General features: G+C 65.7%; 4 protein-coding genes across 15 annotated transcripts; 3 read left to right on the forward strand and 1 right to left on the reverse strand.

Annotated features, from left to right (window-relative positions):
- Positions 1 to 1,326: 1,326 nt before the first annotated feature.
- Positions 1,327 to 7,122, forward strand: SLC34A3 (solute carrier family 34 member 3). Of its 4 annotated transcripts, none has more exons than XM_070456330.1 (13): positions 1,327 to 1,632; positions 2,273 to 2,396; positions 2,645 to 2,734; positions 3,100 to 3,228; positions 3,309 to 3,452; positions 3,521 to 3,632; positions 3,721 to 3,916; positions 4,111 to 4,200; positions 4,278 to 4,365; positions 4,456 to 4,623; positions 4,700 to 4,816; positions 5,210 to 5,334; positions 6,505 to 7,122. In XM_070456330.1, the coding sequence occupies exons 1-13, from the start codon at positions 1,327 to 1,329 to the stop codon at positions 6,967 to 6,969; spliced, it is 2,154 nt and encodes a 717-aa protein (XP_070312431.1). In that variant the 3' UTR covers positions 6,970 to 7,122. The 4 variants fall into 4 exon arrangements, with proteins under 4 accessions (XP_070312431.1, XP_070312436.1, XP_070312434.1 ...); XM_070456335.1 differs by having other exon boundaries at positions 6,013 to 6,593; XM_070456341.1 differs by lacking the exon at positions 1,327 to 1,632 and adding an exon at positions 2,094 to 2,180.
- A 3,931-nt stretch (positions 7,123 to 11,053) lies between these two features.
- On the forward strand, positions 11,054 to 13,511 carry TUBB4B (tubulin beta 4B class IVb). The gene is made up of 4 exons (XM_020888407.2): positions 11,054 to 11,203; positions 11,474 to 11,582; positions 11,659 to 11,769; positions 12,306 to 13,511. Exons 1-4 carry the CDS (start codon positions 11,147 to 11,149, stop codon positions 13,364 to 13,366), a joined length of 1,338 nt encoding a protein of 445 aa, XP_020744066.2. The 5' UTR covers positions 11,054 to 11,146; the 3' UTR covers positions 13,367 to 13,511.
- CIMIP2A (ciliary microtubule inner protein 2A) lies at positions 12,835 to 18,800 on the reverse strand. Of its 3 annotated transcripts, XM_020888422.2 has the most exons (8): positions 18,739 to 18,800; positions 16,925 to 17,055; positions 15,189 to 15,403; positions 14,837 to 15,099; positions 14,615 to 14,741; positions 14,330 to 14,424; positions 13,926 to 14,043; positions 12,835 to 13,590 (listed from the first exon to the last, which is right to left on the reverse strand). In XM_020888422.2, the coding sequence occupies exons 2-8, from the start codon at positions 16,978 to 16,980 to the stop codon at positions 13,502 to 13,504; spliced, it is 963 nt and encodes a 320-aa protein (XP_020744081.1). In that variant the 5' UTR covers positions 16,981 to 17,055; positions 18,739 to 18,800; the 3' UTR covers positions 12,835 to 13,501. The 3 variants fall into 3 exon arrangements, with proteins under 3 accessions (XP_020744081.1, XP_020744080.1, XP_020744082.1); XM_020888421.2 differs by lacking the exon at positions 18,739 to 18,800 and having other exon boundaries at positions 15,189 to 15,381; positions 16,925 to 17,234; XM_020888423.2 differs by lacking the exons at positions 12,835 to 13,590; positions 14,330 to 14,424; positions 18,739 to 18,800 and having other exon boundaries at positions 13,929 to 14,043; positions 15,189 to 15,381; positions 16,925 to 17,234.
- On the forward strand, positions 17,196 to 21,811 carry STPG3 (sperm-tail PG-rich repeat containing 3). Of its 7 annotated transcripts, XM_020888416.2 has the most exons (9): positions 17,770 to 18,150; positions 18,394 to 18,985; positions 19,076 to 19,230; positions 19,334 to 19,468; positions 19,562 to 19,650; positions 19,730 to 20,024; positions 20,110 to 20,193; positions 21,166 to 21,234; positions 21,618 to 21,811. In XM_020888416.2, the coding sequence occupies exons 2-9, from the start codon at positions 18,879 to 18,881 to the stop codon at positions 21,671 to 21,673; spliced, it is 990 nt and encodes a 329-aa protein (XP_020744075.2). In that variant the 5' UTR covers positions 17,770 to 18,150; positions 18,394 to 18,878; the 3' UTR covers positions 21,674 to 21,811. The 7 variants fall into 7 exon arrangements, with proteins under 7 accessions (XP_020744072.2, XP_020744075.2, XP_020744068.2 ...); XM_020888413.2 differs by lacking the exon at positions 17,770 to 18,150 and adding an exon at positions 17,196 to 17,281 and having other exon boundaries at positions 18,854 to 18,985; positions 21,166 to 21,811; XM_020888409.2 differs by having other exon boundaries at positions 21,166 to 21,811.
- Positions 21,812 to 21,813: the final 2 nt, after the last annotated feature.

The following is a 21,813-nucleotide window of genomic DNA, read 5'->3' on the forward strand; positions in this document are numbered from 1 at the left end:
GCTCTGCTGGGCGCCGCCCCTTGGAGGGGAGCCTTGGCCTGCAGCACAAGGCACGGCCTTCCAGAAACAGCCCGGCGGCGGGGTGCCCCAGTTGCCGCCCCGCGTGTTCGCTGAGGGGCCACCATCTAAGGTCGTGAGCTATGCCCACAGCGCAGTGCGCCCCTGCAGGAGCTGGAATCTGGGCCAGGACCCCCAGGCCCCACGGTGGTCTGTGTGCACTGCCGGGGCACTGCTGTCAGTCGCCTGCGAGCCCAGCCCAGGTCTGGACGTGGCTCAGAGGCGGCTCCTGAAAGGGTCTGGGGGCCAGTGTCTGGGCCTGGGCTGCAGGCTGGGGGAGGCAGGCAGGGCCCGCAGAGGCTGCTCCTGGCCCTGTTGGAGCAGGCCCCCTCCTCATAGAGCCCTGAGCCCGGCGGGAGGTGGCTGCCTGCACCCTGACCTGCAAGGTGGCTCTGTGAGGCCCACCCGCTCACTGCCCCAGGCCTCCGCTGCATCAGGCACTGTTTGGGAAGGGTCCCTGCAAACACGGTGGCTGCTACTGCAGTAGGTGTGCAAGGAAGTCCAGGCCGGGGGGTGACTGCTGAGGGGCGCTCAGGACAGCTGCCCCCTCCCCGGGCCCATGGCAGCCTCTGCCTCCTGGGGGTGGCCACACAGACCCTCAGAGGGACTGGAGACAGACCCCACCGGTCAGACTGCTGCACGCCCACCCCCGCGCGGGAAGAAGGGGCTGTCACTCAGGACCCCTGGAAGGGCGAGGGGCCCGCCCCAGCCGTGGGGGGCAGGATGGGAGGGACGGGCCAAAGAATGTGCTGAGAGGACACGAGGAAGCTTCCTCCTTCCCAGGGACAAAGTCCCCCCGGCACCGGCGGTTGGTGGACAACAGGCAGGGGCTCGAGACACCAGCTAGCCGGGGCGGGGCTGGCCCCCGCGGGACCGCTCACCCTCCCTGCATCCCTGGAGTGGGAAGGGGCCTGACTCCAGAAAGAGGCGCCCGTGAGCGAGGGGGCCGGACTCAGCTGGGGAGAGAGCCGGGTGGGCTCGGGCGCCGCGCTGAGCAGCAGTGTGGCCTGGGGTGAGCCCTCCCACCCCCTCCCACTTGCAGAAGTCAATGACACCTGTGACTGTGACCGTTGCTGGTCACCTCTGGGGCTGCGCCACTTGGGATCTCTGCCAAGCCCTGAACTGGATGATCTCGGGGGTTGCTGCCCTCCCCGCCCACCTGGCACAAAGAGCTTCCTTCTGGCCATGTGACCGTGGCAGGACAGGCACGAGAAGGCCTGCAGAGATGAGGGCAGACTTCCTGAGGGGTCTCCAGGCCAGCCGGCCAGCATGCCAGCATCCTGCCTGCTGCAGGCAGCCAGCATGCAGCATCCTGTCATGTCTCTCAGACGTCCACGTGCGGGAGCCCAGCTCTGGGGGCCAGCTGCCCAGCCCCACTCACTGCCGGGTAATGGTGGGGCCTGGAAGAGGCAGGCACCCAGGGCTGCGACAGTACCCCTGGGGGGCCCTGGCTCCTGGGTAAACATTAATGGGCTCAGTACACAGCAGGTCATGTGTGCACCCAGCCGATCTTTGACCTGCAGCTGCTCTCAGCCCGTGTCTCCTCCCCGAAGGTGCCCCTCACTGCCCACACAGGTAGGAGCTTCTAGGACCAGGTGGGGGCCCAGGACACTGGGGTCAGGGCTGGGTGACCTCCAGGCCCAGTGAGGCCCACCTCACTCTCCAGCAGCTGAGGTTGAGAGACCAGCTTGGGGGCAGCCAGAGGGAGAGGTTACGGCAGGCTCCCCAGGACCCGGGCCCTGGGGGCTCCAGGCCCAGCAGGCTGAGGAAGGAGCCTTGAGGCGGGGTGGGGTATCAAGCCCCTTGTCCCGCTCCCCATCACTGGGAGTGGGCCCTTATCAAGTTGCTGTTTGGTACCAAATGCCAAAGTCTAAGCTGTGACCGTCTGCAGTGGTCTCTATGACACCCGATAGGAGACGCCCCGGAGTCCTGACCACTTCCGGCTACACCCTAGCACCAGGGTCACCCACCAGCCCTCCTTCCAGCCAGAATCAGCGGCGAGCCAGGGCTCCCTCCACCCTGTCCCCTTAAACTGGACTGCGCTCACCTGACAGCCACCTGGGGTCACTTTAGCCATCCCCCTGCGGACGGAGGAAGGGGGAGACCACCGAGGCCAACAGCAGGTGGGAAGGGGGGCCGGTGGGAAGGTCTCGGGCCAGGGCACCCCAAGAGCTGGCAGGCAGGGGCGACGTTGAACTGCCCTTCTCCCTGGCAGATCTGGGTTTGGGCCTGGGTCTGTTCCTGCCTGAAATCCATGCCGCATCCCCTCACTGGTGGCCCGGCCCCTCCTGCCCCTCTGGACACAGTTGGCCTGGTGGACCAGAGGCTGGGAAATGCAGGTACCAGAAACTCAGGTTCCCAACCTCCACTGGCATCCCTGCCCACCCACCTGGTCCCTGACCCATCGCTCTGGGGAAGCTGGGAGAGGGGTACCAGCCGGTCCCCAGGAGAGCCCACAGGCCAGATCCCTCCTTCCCACTCCCGTCCCTCACCCCAAGCCCTGTGCTGCGCCCCCCCACACACACACACTTGAAGGTGTCCAGGAAACAGCTAGGTCCCTGGCCCTAGCTGACCCCGACCCCTACAGGGATCTCTGGTTCTGCCTCCATCCTGGAAGACAGAGACATGGACCCCTGGGCCCTCCCTCAGCTGAAAGACACCAGCCAGTCCTGGAAAGGTATGTTCGGAGGCACCGGGCAGCTAGTCCAATGTGGCTCCACCTCGCCGGGTGTGTCTGGAGAGGGTTCTTGGGGAGAGAGCGAGGAGGGGCTTTGCTCCAAGAGGCCACATGGAGACGCGCTGCAGACCCCAACCAGGGTGCCCGGGCCTTCAGCGGGACTGCTGCCCGCCACACTGGCACTCCTCCTCCGTCCTGTGGGCAGTTAGGCTCCCAGGAGACCCCAGAGGGCTGTCGGCCTGAGCATTGTGCCAAGGGACAGAGAAGGGGCGTTGGGGCTCTGCCTGGGAAGGGGGAGAAAAGGGGCCTGGGAGGGGTGCACGGGAGGGCGGGGCCCGCCAAGGACCGCCCTGCCCTGTCCTCAGAGCTCAGCGCGGCTGGCAGGGCGCTGCGGGTGCTGGTCGGCTTCCTCAAGGCCTGCGGGCTCCTGGGCGGACTCTACCTCTTCATCTGCTCCCTGGACATCCTCAGCTCCGCCTTCCAGCTGCTAAGCAGTGAGTGACCCACCAGGTGGCTGCTGGCTGGTGGCCAGCCCGCCCTCCCCACCCTTAGGATACCTATCTCCTGGGCGCAGGCAAAGTAACCGGAGACATCTTCAAGGACAACATGGTGCTGTCCAACCCCCTGGCTGGACTGGTCATTGGTGTGCTGGTCACAGTCCTGGTGCAGAGCTCCAGCACGTCCTCCTCCATCGTGGTCAGCATGGTGGCCTCCAAGCGTGAGTGCCCCTCCCCTCCCGGGATGGTGGGGGGGTGGGGGCAGCTGGCTGACGCGGCGCCCCCACAGTGCTGACCGTCCGGGCCTCTGTACCCATCATCATGGGTGTCAACGTGGGCACATCCTTCACCAGCACCCTGGTCTCGATGGCACAGTCGGGCGACCGGGACGAGTTTCGGAGGTGAGCGGGGTAAGGAGTGGGCAGGGGCCGGGGTGGCAGTACGGGTGGTGGCCGAGACCAGCACCCAGCTGCCTCTGTGTGACCCCAGGGCCTTCGGCGGCTCAGCCGTGCATGGCATCTTCAACTGGCTCACGGCGCTGGTCCTGCTGCCGCTGGAGAGTGCCGCAGCGCCCCTGGAGAGGCTCAGTGTGCTGATCCTGGGCGCCGCCAGCCCGCAGCCCGGGCGGCATGCACCCGACATCCTCAAGGTGCTGACCCGGCCGCTCACACACCTCATCGTGCAGGTGAGGCTGCTGGCTCCTTTCCGGCAGGACCCGCAGGCCAGGGCCTGGCTGGGAGGGCTTTGCTGGGGAGACGGGTCTGGGCCCGGGGTCGGGCGGGGCAAGAGAGGGGTCCAGCACGGTGGACTGGCTGCAGTCCTCTGAGCCCCAGGCCAGTCCTGAAGGACCGACGCCAGACCCGGATCCTCTGTCCCCAGCTGGACGCTGATGTCCTTACGGGCAGCGCCACGGGCAACACCACCAACCGGAGCCTTATCAAGCGATGGTGTGGCACCAGGGAGCAGACGGTGAGGGGCCGCTGACCCCTGAACCCCACCCCGCCTACTCTGAGCCCGTTCTGAGCCCCACCGCCTTGCCTTCCCAGACCGCGGCGAACAGCAGCCACTGCGGAGGGGTGGCAGGGGGCCCCTGCCCTGGGAAGAGCGGCTCTGCGTCTGACGAACCCTTGCCCTGTGAGGCCCGGTCCCGCGCGCCCCCTCCCGCCCTGCGCGCCCCCGCCACCCCCCGCTGGCCGCGGCTCATCTGCCCCTGCCCTGCCCCAGGCGGCCACCTGTTCGCAGGCACGGCGCTCACGGACCTGGCCGTGGGCCTCATCCTGCTGGCCGCCTCCCTGCTCCTGCTCTGCTCCTGCCTCGTCCTCATCGTCAAGCTGCTCAACTCCACTCTGCGGGGCCGCGTCGCCCAGGCCGTGAGGACCGTCATCAACGCCGGTGCGGCGGGAGGCGGGGCGCCGCGGGGGTGGGGGCAGGGAAGCCGGGCTCGGGGTCACTGGCTCTTGCTCCGCAGACTTCCCCCGCCCGTTTGGCTGGCTCAGCGGCTACCTGGCCATCCTCGTGGGCGCCGGCCTGACCTTCGTGCTCCAGAGCAGCAGCGTCTTCACCTCGGCCATCGTGCCACTCATAGGTGAGCGGGACCCTCAGCACCTGGAGGGTGGGCTCAGGGCCCGTGACGGCCCCCGGCTCCCCCAGGGGTCGGGGTGGCCAGCCTGGAGCCAGCGTACCCTCTCTTCCCGGGCGGTGGGGTGGGTGGGCTCAGGGCCCATGACGACCCCCGGCTCCCCCAGGGGTCGGGGTGGCCAGTCTGGAGCTGGCGTACCCCTCCCCGGCTCCCCCAGGGGTCGGGGTGGCCAGTCTGGAGCCAGCGTACCCTCTCTTCCCGGGCGGTGGGGTGGGTGGGCTCAGGGCCCGTGATGACCCCCGGCTCCCCCAGGGGTCGGGGTGATCAGCCTGGAGCGAGTGTACCCTCTCTTCCCGGGTCGGTGGGCTCAGGGCCCGTGATGACCCCCGGCTCCCCCAGGGGTCGGGGTGATCAGCCTGGAGCGAGCGTACCCTCTCTTCCTGGGCTCCAACACTGGCACCACCACCACGGCCCTGCTGGCGGCTCTGGCCAGCCCCTCGGACAGGCTGCTCAGTGCCGTCCAGGTACCGCCCTCTCGCACCCTCCCGGGCCTGCAGGCCTCTCCACTCCCAACGTGGGCCTGGGGCTTCCACTCTGGGTCAGTCCCCCTCCTGTCCGGTCTTGTAGGCTGGCGGTGGGATGTGTATCCTGGGGCCTCAGGCCCCGGTTCTCCTGGACTCCACCTCTGGCTGCCCACTCAAGCCCACAGTCTCGCCTCCTGGACCCCAAGGGCCCTGTGGGACTTCCCCTCTTCCCCTGCAACCTCGTCATTTCCAGGACCCTGTAGCCCCAGGCGTTCCTCCCAATTCCAGCTGGCAGCTCTCCTGAGAGACCGCTGTGGCCTCAAGCCCCTGCATCTCATCACCTCTGGGATGCCCCCCACACCCAGTGGCCTAAATGGCACAGGTCCCCACTTGGACGACGCCCCATCTCCCTCCGCACACCCCTACCCAGTCCCAATTCTGCCTCCAGGACGCCTCCTGCCAGCCCCCCAGCTCTGAGCCTGACTCCCAGTCCCATTCAGTCTCCCTGATTCTCTTCAGATTGCCCCTTGGGCCCCACTGCCTCCATCCCAGCACCCTGATAGGTGCAGCTCTGGAAAGCCTGGGTCTCACTGGACTGCTGCCCCCGAGAAGAGATGAACCCCAGCGCTCCCAACGCCCACCTGCTCTCTTGCCTCGGCTCTGTCTCTGTCCATTTAGAACCTCCCAGTGCAGGGTCCTGACCCCTTCCTCCAGGAAGCCCTCCGGACTGTACCCACCACAGCGACTCCTCGACTTCTCCAGGAAGGCCCTGGAGAGAATTGTGTTCCCTCCACGTGTAGCCCTGCAACTCCTCCTCGCAGGAGCCAGGCCAGAACCTGGGGCTGGGTGGCTAAGCCCACTGAGGGATGAGCATGAGTGGGGTTGCTGTGGATGAGGCATCGGCAAGCGAAGCCAGCTCAGGGGAAGGTGGGACCCACGGGGCGACAGACACGTAGTTACCGCGTGGCGATGCCACGCTAGGCTCCTGACCCGCAGGGCGCTGTGGGGTGTGGGGAGAGCGTGCCCACCACAGCTGGCCAGAATCTGCCCTCCCAGGTGGCCATCTCAGACAGACCTGGACGCCTCGCCTTTCTGTCAGGACGGGGAGGGGTGAGCCTTGCATGGAGCCCAGGCTCCCGAGTCCTGCCCGCCCTCCTGCCCTCCCTCCAGGTCGCGCTCATCCACTTTTTCTTCAACCTGGTGGGCATCCTGCTGTGGTACGTCGTGCCCATCCTCCGGCTGCCCATTCCGCTGGCCAAGCACTTTGGAAACCTGACCGCCAGCTACCGCTGGGTGGCCATCGCCTACCTGCTGCTCTGCTTCCTGCTGCTGCCGCTGGCCGCCTTCGGGCTCTCCCTGGCGGGGGTCGCAGTGCTGGCTGCGGTCGGCGGGCCCCTGGTAGCGCTGGTGCTCCTTGTCGCCCTGGTCACCGTCCTGCAGCGGCACCGGCCGGCCTGGCTGCCCCGCCGCCTGCGCTCCTGGGCCTGGCTGCCCCCCTGGCTCCGCTCTCTGGAGCCCTGGGACCGCCTGGTGAGATGCTGCTGCCCCTGCCAGGCTTGCAGCCCCTCTCAGGCTGCATCCAAGGAGGCCCACTGCTATGAGAACCCCCAGGTTCTGGCCTCCCAGCAGTTGTGAAGGGTGGACGCCCCCCCCATCCACCACCACCACCACCCCCCCCCCCCCCACCCCCGCCCCATTGACCTCTGGCGGCCCTGGGGGGTCCCAGTAGCTTCAGGCTTCTGAGTCACCTGGGGCGCCTTCTTTGCAAATAAAAAAAGCCTGTACCCAGGTGTGGGCGGTCTTCTCTCCCCAATCGCAGGCAGCATGGGGAGGGCCCCCCTCGACCCCCAACTTCCCCCCACCCCGCCTCTGCCCGGTAGGGAGTGGGGGTGGGGCAGTGCCTTTGCCGCCATCCAGCGGACACTCGGGGGCTAGCGCCGAGCCCGAATAGGAGCTGGAAGTTCCCGGAGGTATGGCCAAACAGCGGACCCCGAAGCTCGAGCTCTGACTCTCTCCGCGGCCGCTGGCGGCAGAAGGCCCTGAGTGCGGCCTATCCAGAGCGTGGAGACTCCCCGTAGCAAGAAGCTCGGGGTCCAGGGAGGCTGGACACGGCCGAGGCCTTCTCTGTCGGTGCAGGGAGGGAGGGCGGACGCGCGCGCAGCTCGGGCGCCCTCCAGCCCCTGTCGGCGGTCGGCCTGGAGGGCGTCACGTGGCCGCTGCGGGGCCCCGAATTCCGCAGGTGCGTCGCAGAGTGGGGACCCAGTGAGGACCGGGTGGCCCCAAGACGCCCCGCTCCCCCGCGTCCCCGCTCTCCCGCGGCGCGGCACGGGGCTGCGGGGGTGGGGGCGCGGGGTCGGCGCGGGGCCGGCGGACCAGTGCGCGGTTACCCATGTCCGCCGGCCTGCACCGGGGCGGCCAGCGGCGCCACCCCGCCGACCTGGGAAGAGCAGGTGCTCAGCGCCCCCACCCCGGGGAGTGGGTCCTGCCCGCCACGCCCGGCGCCGCTCGCCCCTGGAGGCCGCGCCTACGTGAAACATCTCTGGGCCAGGTGCCCACCCGGCGGTGGCTCCCCTCCCCCTCCCCCTGCCCCTCCTGGCTGCGCCGTGGGTTTTCACATAGGAAGGCTTTTGTCTGGAGCCCGGCGCTGGTAACCGGACACCCCTCCGGTTCAGGGCTGCCCCCAACACCGGCCGGACCCTGTGCCTCCGCAGCCCTGGGAGGAGAGCGTTGGTGGATGCAGCCTCTCCCCCAGAATCCTGGCACCTTGGGGCGCCCTGTGCAGACCGCTGGGCAGCGCGGACCTGGGGAGGGCTTGGGGCAGGGTGTGTTGCCTGCTTTCTTGGTTTGTAGCTGCAACCGGTGACCGCCTTTTGATCCAGGAATGGGGGCCACATTCCTTTCTCGCTCCCCAGGTGTGCCTAGCCAAACCCGGTTGGGGGACAGGTGTGAATGGCCAGGAAGATGAGACGGGGACCCCAGAACCAATTACCGTCCACAGTGGCGGCCTGTCATTCATGCTCGGGTTCTCACGGACTCCTCTTCCCGTGTCCCCCAGCCCCTCTCAGCTCCCCATGTCTCCTGTGCTCCCAACAAGCTCCTAGATCTCCCGGGGCTGGGGCTCACCTTGGCCTCCAAAGGAGCTAGCCACCTGCTCTGAGACCCACAAAGGGCCTCGTGGGAACAAGACCCCTGAGGCAGGTCCATGTACCCGTCCTTGGCTTCCCCCACTTTTGTGACTCCAGGACACACCTGCCCTTCTGACGTCAGCCTGACTCCCATGGAAGTCCCTCAGTAGGGGCTGGGCCTGGCTGTTTCCCAAGGGACAGGGGGGCTCCCCTCCCCGTGGTGGGAAGGCAGTGAGAGGGGAAGCAAGTATCTCTCCTTCCGGGGGCGGGTGAGGCCGCCCACAAAGGCTGACTGCTGGGTCCTTTGAGGCCGTGAACCCCTGTCTGCCTGCTGCTCCCGCCTGGCGGTAATGCAGCCTCCCACTGGGACCATGGCCACCAGTAAACAGAGCGGTCGTTGAGGACGCCTTCGACAGCTGCAGGCTCAGGCGGGAGGGCCAGGCGCCCGGCACTCCCACAGCCCCGCCCACTCTGCCCTGTGTCCCGCTGGGCCACAGATCCCCCCTGGGCCTGGACCTCCCGCCAGCCCGGACCTGGTGGCTCGCTGAGCCCACCTCCAGCCTGCGGCAGGAACACCCTTGGTTAAGGGTGGGGACCTGCAGGGCCGCCCCCGCCACCGGCCCTGTGCACCAGTGCCGACGGTGGCCCTTGGCTGAGGGCCACGGGGAGGCCTGCTGCCTGTTCCCAGCCAGTGTCCACTTTGGAAGGGCAAGGGGGACAACCTGGTGCCACGAGGGCCCCTGGGCTCTCGCCTGGGTGGGTGACACAACCGTTTTGTTACCTGCAAAGTAGGGGTGCCACGCTGAACTCCCGGCCCTGTGGACACTGGTCACAGGAAGCAGAGACTTCTGCCAGTGAGGATCTCAGCCCAGGGTGGGGGGCAAGGACGGAAGGCTCTGACAAACATTTCAAAGTGCCCCAACTCACTGGCTCACTTGGAGCAAAGTCTGAACTTTTCCCTTTCTTGCTGATTTGTGCGCCAAGACCCTGCACATTTCAAAGTGCCCCAACTCACTGGCTCACTTGGAGCAAAGTCTGAACTTTTCCCTTTCTTGCTGAGCAGTGCTGCAAGACCCTGGAGCCTCCCTGCTGCAGTGCCAGGGCCTCGCAGGCCTGCTTGGGCAGCTAAGCTACTTTGCGGGGCCTATGAGAACCCTAGATACCAGGCAGGGACCCTGCACACCTGACACGCCACTGCCTGTGGCCAGCACCAGCTGGGCCCACCTTCCTGGTGTTGGCGAAGGGGCTGGTCCCCTAGGCTCTTCCGGGACCATTACTTTGACATGCTGACTCACCCTCCAGGTAAGGTTCAGGACTGCAGCAGCAGGCCACTCAGGGTATGGAAAGACTCATCCCTATGCCAGTGTGCTGCTTCCCAACAATTTCATCCCCAGATTAAGCATACTGTGAAGTGCCCTAACGCTGCAGCACGCCAGGAAACAGCGGTGTCATGAAGCACACGGTGAACAGCAAGCACAATCTCTCTAGGTAGAAATGACCAGGTATTGCCCAGATGTTGTGGGCTGGGGAGCAGAGGAGGGTAAGAACATCGCTGAGAAAACCAGAATCTAGAGAGGGCCCGTGGCCACAGCGAGAGAGACTGTCCATGGCGGACATTAAGAAAATAGAAGGCAATGGTACTGTTTTTAAAGTGATTAAGTGTGACTACATGCAAGTTAACTGTTCTTTTTTAATAAATTTTTTTTTCTCCAAACAAAATTCAAGGAAAAGCACAAGCATTGTTCAGCCAGGTGTACCGATCTGTGGTTGCCCAGAGGCCTGGGCGCGGCCCTCGTGTCTCCACGCAGCTCTGTGCGCTCCTGGGGCCAAGGCACCAAGGCAACGGGCGCCAGGCCAGCGCGGTCTCCACAACAAGCTGCTGCCGGGCAGGGCCGCGTTCTGCCCCGTCCGCCCCGCGCCCACCTCTCCCCGGCCGGGCGCCGCGGCCCCACGCGCTCGCCCACCTGCCCACGACCCGTGCGGGCCTGAGGAACGAAGAGGGGGGCAGGCGGCCCCAAGGCCTCCAAAGCTCAGGGGGCAGGCCCGGCGCCGCCGCTCCTCGGCCCCGTGTCCCCTCGGGCGTTCGTGTGAACGGCTCTGCGCCCCTCCCCCGCTCCAAGACCCCGCAAGATGAGCCCGGCCGCCCTCGAAAAGGTGCAAGGCGAGGCCCGGGCTCGCGAGAGGGCCACGGGGCGCGCCCCGCCCGCCTGCCCCGGGCTCGGCCGGCCCCCGCAGCGCCCCGCCCGCGCCGGTCCCCGCGGCACTGCGGCGGTTACCAGGACGCCGGCCCCGCCAGCCAATAGCGGTAGGCTGTTGGCGTGCTCTGCGGAGCCGGCCAATGGAAGCACAAATCAATCATTTGAAACAGCCAATGGTCAGAACACCGCAGAGCGAGGGGGGGGGACTTGGATAGGGAGCGCAGAGGCCGCGACGGACCAATAAATGGCGAGCGGCGTCGGGAAGGCGGGCGCTGGGCGGCTCGATTGATGGGGCTACAGCCAATCAAACGAGGCCGCCTGCCAGCCTCGCTCCGGACGCCCAATAAGAGGCTGGCGGGGGCGGGCGCGGCGGGTATATAAGCGCCAGCGCAGCGTCGGTTGTAGCACTCTGCGCGCCCGCACTTCGGCTTTCGCTCAGGTCTTTCCTCCGCAGCCGCTCCTGCTGCCGCCGCCGCCGCCGCCGCCGCCATGAGGGAGATCGTACACCTGCAGGCCGGCCAGTGCGGCAACCAGATCGGCGCCAAGGTGAGCGGGGACGTCTGGGCCGGCGCGGGTCCTCCGGGCGGGGCGAGCTGGCGGCGGGAAAGATGGCGGCATCCGGCGGGCGGCGCCCCCGCATTGCGGCCCCTCGCGGCGCCGGAACCGGGGTCGAGGCAGCTGGCAGCGACTGGGGCCCGTGGGGACGGCCGGGCGGCGGGGGAAGGGAGGGCCGCGCCGCGCCGTCCGGGGCGGGGCCGGCTCCGGGCAGCTCCGGCGTGACTCAGCCCCGGACCGGCCCGCCCGCGTCTCCCGCAGTTTTGGGAGGTGATCAGCGACGAGCATGGCATCGATCCTACTGGCACCTACCACGGGGACAGCGACTTGCAGCTGGAGCGAATCAACGTGTACTACAACGAGGCCACCGGTGAGACCCCGCGCCCCTTCCCCACCCCCGTGCCGCCCCACGGCCCTACCCTCGCTGACGCCCTCCCGCCCCCCAGGTGGCAAGTATGTGCCCCGCGCCGTGCTCGTGGACCTGGAGCCGGGCACCATGGACTCTGTGCGCTCGGGGCCCTTCGGGCAGATCTTCAGGCCGGACAACTTCGTCTTCGGTGAGCCGCGGATCGGGGTGGGTGGCGGCTGATAGCCAGCACGGCGCAAAGGTCGGGGGGGGGGGGGGGGGCCAAGGTCGCCATCTTCAGGATTCGCAGAGCCGACGTTCTGATCCACTCTGTATTCTCAGTAGAAGCTGGGTTCCAGGACGCCCTCCTCCCCTCTAGAGTCACTCAATCCCCTCACCTTAAGCGGCTTTGCCGAGAAGGCCCAGCTGTCTGCCGGGAAGGAGCAGGCAGATGTAATCTCCACGCCGGGAAGGCTGAGCTGGAGGCAGTGGCAGCTCTTCTGCTCTTGGGGAGTTGGCAGAGGCTGCCCGTGGGAGGGGCTGGTTTGTTGTTTAACTATGTTAGCTTACCATCTTGGTGTTTCGTCGGGTAGCTCTATCTTATCAGTTTGGGGGCCCGTCTGCTGTACCCGCAGGGTGGGTTTTGGGTGTTAACCTCCCGCTGTGTCGTTTGGCCTTTGTGGCACCAGTGACCAGTGGTGACCACATGCCTGGCTGAAGAGCACCCGGCTGCCCTCTCTCTTGCAGGTCAGAGTGGCGCCGGGAACAACTGGGCCAAGGGGCACTACACGGAAGGCGCGGAGCTTGTTGACTCAGTGCTGGACGTCGTGAGGAAGGAGGCGGAGAGCTGTGACTGCCTGCAGGGCTTCCAGCTGACCCACTCCTTGGGTGGGGGGACTGGGTCTGGGATGGGCACCCTCCTCATCAGCAAGATCCGGGAGGAGTATCCAGACAGGATCATGAACACCTTCAGCGTGGTGCCGTCGCCCAAGGTGTCGGACACTGTCGTGGAGCCCTACAACGCCACCCTCTCCGTCCACCAGCTTGTAGAGAACACGGATGAGACCTACTGCATCGACAACGAGGCGCTGTACGACATCTGCTTCCGCACCCTGAAGCTGACCACCCCCACCTACGGGGACCTCAACCACCTGGTGTCGGCCACCATGAGTGGGGTCACCACCTGCCTGCGCTTCCCAGGCCAGCTCAATGCTGACCTGCGGAAGTTGGCTGTCAACATGGTCCCCTTCCCCCGCCTGCACTTTTTCATGCCCGGTTTCGCCCCGCTGACCAGCCGGGGCAGCCAGCAGTACCGGGCGCTGACGGTGCCCGAGCTGACCCAGCAGATGTTTGATGCCAAGAACATGATGGCCGCCTGCGACCCGCGCCACGGCCGCTACCTGACCGTGGCTGCTGTCTTCCGGGGCCGCATGTCCATGAAGGAGGTGGACGAGCAGATGCTTAATGTGCAGAACAAGAACAGCAGCTACTTTGTCGAGTGGATCCCCAACAACGTGAAGACGGCCGTGTGCGACATCCCGCCCCGCGGCCTGAAGATGTCTGCCACCTTCATTGGCAACAGCACGGCCATCCAGGAGCTGTTCAAGCGCATCTCGGAGCAGTTCACGGCCATGTTCCGGCGCAAGGCCTTCCTGCACTGGTACACGGGCGAGGGCATGGACGAGATGGAGTTCACCGAGGCCGAGAGCAACATGAACGACCTGGTGTCCGAGTACCAGCAGTACCAGGACGCCACGGCCGAGGAGGAGGGCGAGTTTGAGGAGGAGGCCGAGGAGGAGGTGGCCTAGAGCCGCCAGAGCCGGGAGGCCGAGGCCGTGGGAACTCTTTATTCACTCACAGCCGCTCTGGTAGTCTGTCTCACTGTGTGTGTGCTTTCCTGTCCCGACATCACGTTCTGTACAGCCGCCACCATTAAAGCGTTTTCATAGTGTCTGGCTGCGCCTCTCCAGTTCCTTCCCATAGGCCTTGCGGGTGCTGTTGCCGAAGGTCAGTGCGTAGTTGTCCTGCATGGCTGAGGGGCAACGCTGCTGCTGAGCCCCTGGGCTCACTGCACGCATGGGGCACACGGGGCTGCTGCGGGGGCAGCGGCCTGCGAACATGCAGGCTTGGGAGCTGCGGGCTGCCTCCCGGAGGTGGGCCCAGCCTGTGCACCGCAAACCCCCAGGAGGCCAGCGAGGTGTGGAGGCACTGGGCCTCTTGGCTCTTAATCAGGGCTGTCGGGCGAGCCCCTTCCACACTGGGGACGGGGGCACTGAGGGAACCTTGGCTGAGAGAGCCCCACCCCCGGCCCCGCACAATGGTGGCCTGTCGCCGCGACGTCTTGTAAGAGGAGCCCGCGTCACTCACATGGTATGAAGCCCATGTAGAAAGGTATCAGGCCCTGGCTTCTGTAGATAGTGTTGCTGGGCCAGTGTGTTCGGGGCAGCCTCTCACCCAGGGCACAGATGGGATTTCTGAGCAGAAACTGAGGAAACAGGCAGGTTGGTGCTGCCATATCCTGCCTCTCTCAGCTGGAAACCACTGAGCAGAATGGCCCGGGGGAGGGGGGGGGGTTAAGGCTGGCATTTTGGGAAGTGAGTGGTTCAGGGGTCTTCCCTCCCCATGACACTCCAGACCTGGGAGCCAAGACCTAGTCAGAAGGATATGGCTGGGGGCAGGAAGGGGATAGCCTCTTTGGGCTGGCAGAGCTTCCTCCAGGGAAGCCAGAGGGTGGAGACAGCCTTGCTCACCCAGGGGGGGTGGTCACACACCTGGCTCTTGTCGAACTCGTCCATAGCCTGTGTGACCCCATCGCGATAATTCATCCCCATCACCCAGGCAAACCGAGGGACAAAGCCTGCGTAACCTGGGGAGGGAGGAGGTCAGGGTCCCCCTGCAGGTCCCCACTTGCCCCCAGGGGTGTCAGGGCAGTGTGTGTGGGCTCCAACCCCTTCCGGAAGAGGAGTGGGCCCTCAGTGCGCCCACCCTTGGGAAGGGCCCACGGGCAGCCTCCTCACTTGCTCTCCCCCCGGGCCCTTGGTGGGGAGGGCACGCACCTGAGATGGCCTTGCGCTGGATCAGGTTGGGGTGGTCCAGCTGGGGCAGCCTGTGGAACCTGCCCACGTCGAGTGTCTCCTGCCAGTGGGCAAGGGGTGGGGACCGGTCCCTCCTGCAGTGGTACAGCTGAAGTGGGGAGGCGCAGGTCACTGCCCAGCCCCTGCCCAGGTCTGGCTGGGGTGGGGCCTGGGGCCCATGTTCCCAGGGTGTCCCTCAGTTACCTGGTACTGCCCGGGGGCCTCGCAGGCAGGGGTGGTGCTCTTCCAGGCCTCTTCCCCGAGTGCCAGCCGCAGCCCCGGGTGTCCAAGGTCCCTGGAGTCCCCCTTCCTGCCCGGAGGGCAGGGGGCATAGGGGGGATAGGGCATGAAGCCTGCAGGCAGTGATTCTTGCCTGGATACATTCTCACCCCCCAGGGACCCCTGGGCATCCGCCTCCTGGGGTGGGAATCGGCCCAGCATCTCAAAGTTCTTGTAGGGCTTCAGACCTGTGTAGACAGGGCAGACTTGAGCCACAGCAGGCAAGAGGGCATCCTGGGGCGTGGTAAGGCCAGGGTTGGGGGGGCAGGTGGCTTACCAGTGTAGTGGGGTATGTAGGGCTCGATCAGGTCACGGCAGGGCACAAAAGGTGGCTTGGGCTTGCTGAAGTCCTCGATGAACTTGGGCTTGGCGATGGGGGCCAGCACGGAGCAGGGGCTCTTGTGCACACTGGGGTCTGTGAGCAGCTGTGCCGTGGTGCGCCCATAGGTGCTGCCCACCTGGTAGCGCAGCTGCGGGTAGAAGCCAGCGTAACTGCAGGCGAGAGGGTGAGGCAGGGCCCCACGAGCAGGTGTGGGTCCGGTCTGCTGGCTGCAGACGGGCGGGGCTCTGGGCAACTCAGGCCAAGCGCTGAGAGCAGGCCTGGCCCGTGGCAGGGGAGCTGCGTCGTCTTCCCCACCGTCCGAGTGCCATCCGCCAGCCATTTTCCAACAAGGGGCTGAAAGATGAGAGAACGGGGAGCTCTGCCTCCCGAAGCATCGCAGGGAGGAGACGGGCTGGGCCTTGGGCAGAGGCACAGGAGAGCCGGCAGGATACTGGGAGGCTGTGGGGGACGCTGCTGGTGGGGTAGGTTCAGGCCTGTGGGGAAGTGGCGTGGGCGCCACGGCTAAGCCCCGAGCCGTGGCCTGTGTCACAGCAAGGAGTGTGCGCTGTTTTCTTTTTAAAACCTGCCTGGTGGTACAGTGCAAGGGAGACGGGCTCAATCCCTGGTCTGGGAAGATTCCACATGCCACAAAGCAACCAAGGCCGTTGTAGTAGCACCCACAACCACTGAGCCTGCCTGCTGCAACTCCTGAAGCCTCTGCCCCTCGAGCCTGTGCTCCGCCAGACGCCACTGCACTAGAGGCCGAGCACCGCCGTGAGGGGCAGCCTCTGCTCGCCACAGCTAGGGAGAGCCCGTGCACAAAGACCCAGTGCAGCCGGGGTCATGCAAAATAAAATCTATTAAAAAACTGCTCAAGTGAATGCAGGTTTGTTAGTCAACCAGCTGAGTGAGGCTGAGGCTGAAGGTCAGGGACTCTTCAGTGTCACCAGAGTTGGTTCTGCTCTAACTAGCCTTTTTTTGCACGTGGTCTGAGTGTGTGTCAGTGTGCACACACGCTGTTGAGGCCCATTTCTGTTCATTTTTGGTCACGCTGCGTGGCAGGCAGGATCCTCGTTCCCCAACCAGGGATTGAACCTGTGCCGCCTGCATAGTGTCTTAACCGTTAGACCCCCAGAGAAGTGCCCATTTCTGTTTTTGACATGGGGACACCTAGCAAGGTGGCCTGAAGGCCATGCCCGTCGGTTCACTCTCATCTTGTCTCTATTTTTTCATTTTACTTTTTCATGTTTTGGGGGCACAAGTCACGCAAGGTCTTAGTCTCCGGGGCCAGGGACCGAATCCTTGCTCCCTGCGGTGGAAGCAGACAGTCTAATCCCTGTCCCAGCTCAGCTCTTCTTTAAAGCGGGACGCACACTGGAGGGAGAGGCCAGCGCCCCCCACTGTCGCACTGTCCCTGGTCTCTGCTCCCGCAGACATGCGGGCCACATGGCAGGGCTGCACCAGCAGGGTGGGCCAGCCAGGCCCCTGCAAACCTGCCCCTGCCCTCCTGACCGGCCCGTGGCCTCACCCCGCTCCCCAGGCACCCTGGTTCCCGACTCCTGCCCAAGAGCCCCTGCTCTGGCCTCAGCTTCCTGGAGACCCAGCTCTGGGGTCCCCTCACCCCTCAAGGCCCCGGCCATGCTCCACCGCCCCCGGGGACCCCAGGCCTGCCCCAGGGCTGTGATGCTTACCCAGGAATGTAGTGAGGTTCTGGTGAGAAAAGGTTGTGCTTCTGAGTGGCTGTCATTGCACCTCAGTTCTGTGGGGCTGCCTCCAGCCCCGTGCCTGCGCCTGCCTCCTTCCCAGAAAGGAGCCCTGTTGCCTGGCAACCATTGTGAGGAGGCCTGACTGCTGGGCAGCCCTGCCCACACCTGTGAGCACTCCCGCCTCAAGGCGGGGCCACAGGCTGGGGGCATCACACTGGGGACCTAGCACTTGGAGAACAGGAACCCCAGAGGCAGCCCCGCTGGGCAGTGAGGAGCAGGCCTGGGCCAGGGCGCTTGCAACGCATGGGAGGCCGGGAACCCAGTGAAAAGCAGCCGCTAGGGGTAAGGCTAAGGGAGCCCCCCCACCCCAAGCCCCCTCCTCAGACACGAGGCGCAGGCCACTCTGAAGGCACGAGGTTCAGCAAGTGAGCCTCCTGAGGCCCGGAGCCTCTGGGACTCTGTCCTCGAGGGTCACTGCCTGGAGCTGGCATTGCTGTCTTAAGTCACTAAGTCACGTCTAAATCTCTGCGACCCCACGGACTGGAGCCCAGAGGCGCCCTGTCCATGCAATTCCCCAGGCAAGAAGATTGGAATGGGTTGCCATTTCCTTCTCCAAGGGGTCTTCCCGACCCAGGGGTCGAACCCACGTCTCTTATCTGTCACTATTTTCCATTTAAAACAAATCCTGATTTTTTTTTTTTTTTTTTTGGCGTAGGGAGGATTTTCTAAGCATAAAAACGAAGAAAGGTAGCATAAAGGGGACAGTTAGCAGGTTCGAGAACATGTCAAAAACCAGTACAATCAATACCAAGAGACCAATGCCAGACTGGGGGAAGCGTCTGCACCAAGTGTCGCGTGCAGATAGGATATCAGCAGAAACAAGCTCATGAAGCAAACCTAGGAGAAGGTGACAACCAGCAGAAAAGCACATGAAACGCGCCCAGAGTCAGCGAGGGCCGAGCCTCGGTTAAACCAGGAGGGCGCTGGCGGCCCGACGTGCCTCCCCAGCACGGAGACCGCCTCTCACGTGGGGACACAGGTGGCCGGGCCTTGACCTGTGGCTTCCACTCGGCACGTCGGTCCCGAGCAGACGGCCCACAGAGCGCAGCTGTGCGTGTCATCTGCTGTGGCAGGGTTCATCCCGGGGAACCCGAGCTGCTCCCCGGGGAGCGACCCAGGAGCAGGCGGGGAGCCCCTTGCCCTGATGAAAGGTGCATTTCCTCAAGCGAGTCGCTACCGACAGGAGCTCCAGGCAGGCCCGGCGGTGCCGGATGGGAGGGCCTTGGAGAGGGAGAGACGGGCGGGCGAGCGTGGGGGACAGGACATCCTTGGCTGTGCTGCCCAGGTGAGGCCAAGGCCAGGGCCGGGGCTGGTCGGCTCCAGAAGGCACTGCGGGGGCCTGGCGCCCACCTGGACTCCCGTTCACCCAGCCTCATCGCGCCTTCGTGTTTCAGCCTCAGCAGCCCCTGTGTCTGTGATGACGTCCACAGCTGCGCGCCCCAGAGGACAGTGCCCCAGCCTCGCCTGAGCCGCCAGGCCTGCCTCCCCGTGTCTCCTTCAGCTGGCCCTGCAGGCTCAGCAGCCCACAGCCCCTGCTCCCTTCTGCACCCTCTGTCAGGGCCTTAGTCCTTCCTCAACGCTACTAGAGTGGACCCTAGGGCCCTGGGAGACCCAGAAGTCCAGGAGATCGGAAGGACTGGGACAAGAAAGGGGAGCAGGGAGGAAGGGCAGCGGGGAGTCAAGAGTCACGGGGGCCTCCCGGGGGCCTGCTGGGCGCGGCTGATCCCAGGGCAACCCACCTCGCGGGCCAGGGGAGGGGCGCTTCAGGGCTGGACAGTGCTTCCCAGGGAGTCCCTGGCAATGGGGGGACCCATGTCCAGTCAGTGAGGTCACAGAGCCCTGTGATGTCCCTAGGGGAGGGGAGCCAGAGACCCTGATAATGAATTTTGACCAGAAGGCAGTGAAATTCCTGGCAAATTTTCACATCAATGGAGGCAGACACTGGACCCATGGCTCCCTGAAGCAGAAGCCACCTGTGACTTCCCAGTAACTGCCCGCGCGGTGGGCTGACTGGGGGGCAGCGGCCTGGGGTGGTCCCCCGGCTGCGTGGATGGTGACTGCTCGTGTCTCTCGCAGGCTCAATGCTACTGTGCTGTTGTCAGGCCTGGAACCAGGGCTGGGGGCCTCCAGGGGGGAGATGTGGCCCCCAGCGGTGCAGGAGCTCCAGGTGGGGCTCAGGACGCAAACCAGCCCCCTCCAGGAGCCCCTTACTCGGAACCTGAGGGAGCTGTGTGAGTGAGGGCTCGGGCTCCCCAACCCCAGGCCGGTCAGGGGAGCAGGCAGGGGTGGGCGGGGGCTGCTGGGAGGACCCAGGCCCAGGGCTTGTTCCACCAGTGCTGGAGCAACGCCCTCCCATCGTGACGGACCTGCATGTTCCTGGCCCCACCAAGTACCAGGTGCCAGACGCGTCAGTGCGAGAGTCCTCCCCACACCCCCACTTCAGCATCGGCCGCAGGCACCCCACCCACGGTGCGTGCCCCTCCCCGCACCCCCACCGCCCGCCCTCTCACCTGGAGAGGGACCCTGGCCAACGGCACCCCTGTGACCCTGTCCCCACTGCAGAGGGTGGTGGCCGCAGGGCGTGGCAGACTGCGTGGTTCCAGAGTGAAAGCCCCTTCACTCAGAAAGCTGACTTCAGTCGAGAGCAGAAGGTGGGGGCCGGCCTGGCAGGTCCTGGGCAGGGTGGGCCACCCTGAGGGGCGGGCCTGCAGCAGCCACGTCTCCCCACAGTGGCCATCGCCTGCGGACTACCAGCTGCCCAGCCCGCCTGCGTGCCCGGCCTTCAGCTTCAGGGGCCGCCCTACCTCCAGGCCGCCTGAGGTCCGAGCCCGCCAGGGGGTGCTGCAGGCCTGGGGCACGGGGCCCCAGGGCCAGCCCCTCCTGCAGGCCCCTCCGCCCACAGGGGACAAGACGGGCCCTGGCCCCAGCACCTACAACATCCTTCCCGGCTGCCGACTGAAGGGCCCGTGCCCACCTGCCTTCTCCATGGGCCGCTCGCCCCTGCTGGCGTCCTGGGTGGGCTCCTGTAAGGGGGTGGAGGCGGGGGACGGGAGGGGTGGGCCTGGGCGGCACAGGTGGGCACAGTGACTGGACCTGCCTCCCCTCTGCAGCCTGCACCCCAGGCCCGGCCGCCTACAACGTGGAGGACTGCTACAGGTCACGGCTCCCCTCGGCACCCGGGGTGGTCATCCAAGGTGTGCGGAGGCCCAAGCGCCACGACACTGGCCCATTCTGTGCGCTCTAGAGCCCGCGAGGTGCGCCCAGCCTCCGGGTTGGCACATGAAATCCTGCCCCGCTGGGGGCCTTGTGGAGCCTCCCTCTGTAACTCAGCGCCCCCCGGCCTGGCCTTCCGCCTCTGAGCCCCTCTGACCCACCCTCCCGACCAGCCAACCCCTCTGAGCTGCGGACGAGGCGGGCCCACCCCCTCGCTACATACCGAGGTGCTGCTGGTTCGTCCGAGTTCTGTGTGCTTGCTGACCGCTGGCCCTCCCCCCGAGGCGTCCTGCAGATGTGGCCTGCGGCTGACCCGTCACGTCTGCTGTGCCCTGGCCAGGCTCTCTTCTCTAGGGTGGCGGGGGTGGCAGCCTGAGCCTGCCTGGCCTGGGGCGGGGGGGGGGGGGGGGGTGGGGCCCTGTGGGCTGTGCAAACGCCCCCACCTAGCTGTGCCAGCCAGTGGAGGGGTCCAGCTGCCGGACTCTCCAAGGGTCGGGCTGCTTGCTGAGCTGAGGAGTCAGCTGCTGGGGTGGAGATGGGGAACAGTCAGCTGCCATCCTGAGTGGGGGGTCAGCGTGCTCCCTGGCCAGGTAAAGCCCAGAGGACCCGCTCGTTAGGGCCTGGCTCCACATCTCCCTGCAGCTGCCCAAAGACCCTGTGAGCTCAGCCAGAGTCATGAAGGCCAGGCTGCGGTCAACAGACGCCCTGGGCTTCACCGTGAGGCCCTGCCTTGCCCACAGTTGCAGCCTGGCATGGGCTCCTCATTGCCAGCCATCAACCCGCCCTCCTGCACAGGGGTTGGCCCCAAGACTGCCTCCCTGCAGGGGCCTCCTGCAGCTTGCGGTGACTCCTGTCACTGCACCAGTTCCTCCAGGGGCCCTCCCCGTGTCCCCCAAGCCCTCGGCCAGACCCCCTCCTCTGTTTCTTCTGTCCAAGCTCAACCCTTTCAACAGGTACCACGAGAGCTACTCCCACTGTGCTGGCATCATCCCTTTCCGCAGGGAGGCCAAGGACAAGGGAGGGTGAGTGCTGTGCACTGGACCCTCCTCCAGGGCTGAGCCAGCTGGCGGCCAAGCCTCAGCACCCCAGGACTCAGAACAGTGGGACAGCAGGCCACGGGCACTGGGCCCTGGGCTGGCCAGAGCTATGGAGCCCTGACCTTTCGAGTCTGGCCCGAGGTCAGGGCACTAGGAGCCCTGTATGGGCTTCTTGTGTTGCAAGGTGGGCTGTTGAGTGGGGCGGGACCTCAGCCTGAGGGCCTGGCACTTTGGGTGCGTCAGGGGATTAGACGCTCAAGGCAGTGAGAGGACAGCCATCTTTGTCACACTGCCACTGCGTGCCCGGGTCTCTGCTAGGGACTTCCTACTTTGAGGCACTTCCCATTAGAGTCGGGTCTTTGCGACAGTTCTGTGGCGTGAGCTTCTTCGGGTTGGACAGGGAGGAAAGCAAGTTCCAGGATGAGAGGGTCCTGCAGCTGGTGGGCGCTGAGGTCAGCAAAAGGATTTTTCACGATTATTAAAACGCAGATCCCGCGAGCCGCAAAGACCCGGCACAGCCAAATAAATATTACAAAAATAAATGCACTTGGCGGTACAGTGATT

Source organism: Odocoileus virginianus, chromosome 2 (genome assembly GCF_023699985.2).
Source record: "Odocoileus virginianus isolate 20LAN1187 ecotype Illinois chromosome 2, Ovbor_1.2, whole genome shotgun sequence".
NCBI lineage: Eukaryota > Metazoa > Chordata > Mammalia > Artiodactyla > Cervidae > Odocoileus > Odocoileus virginianus.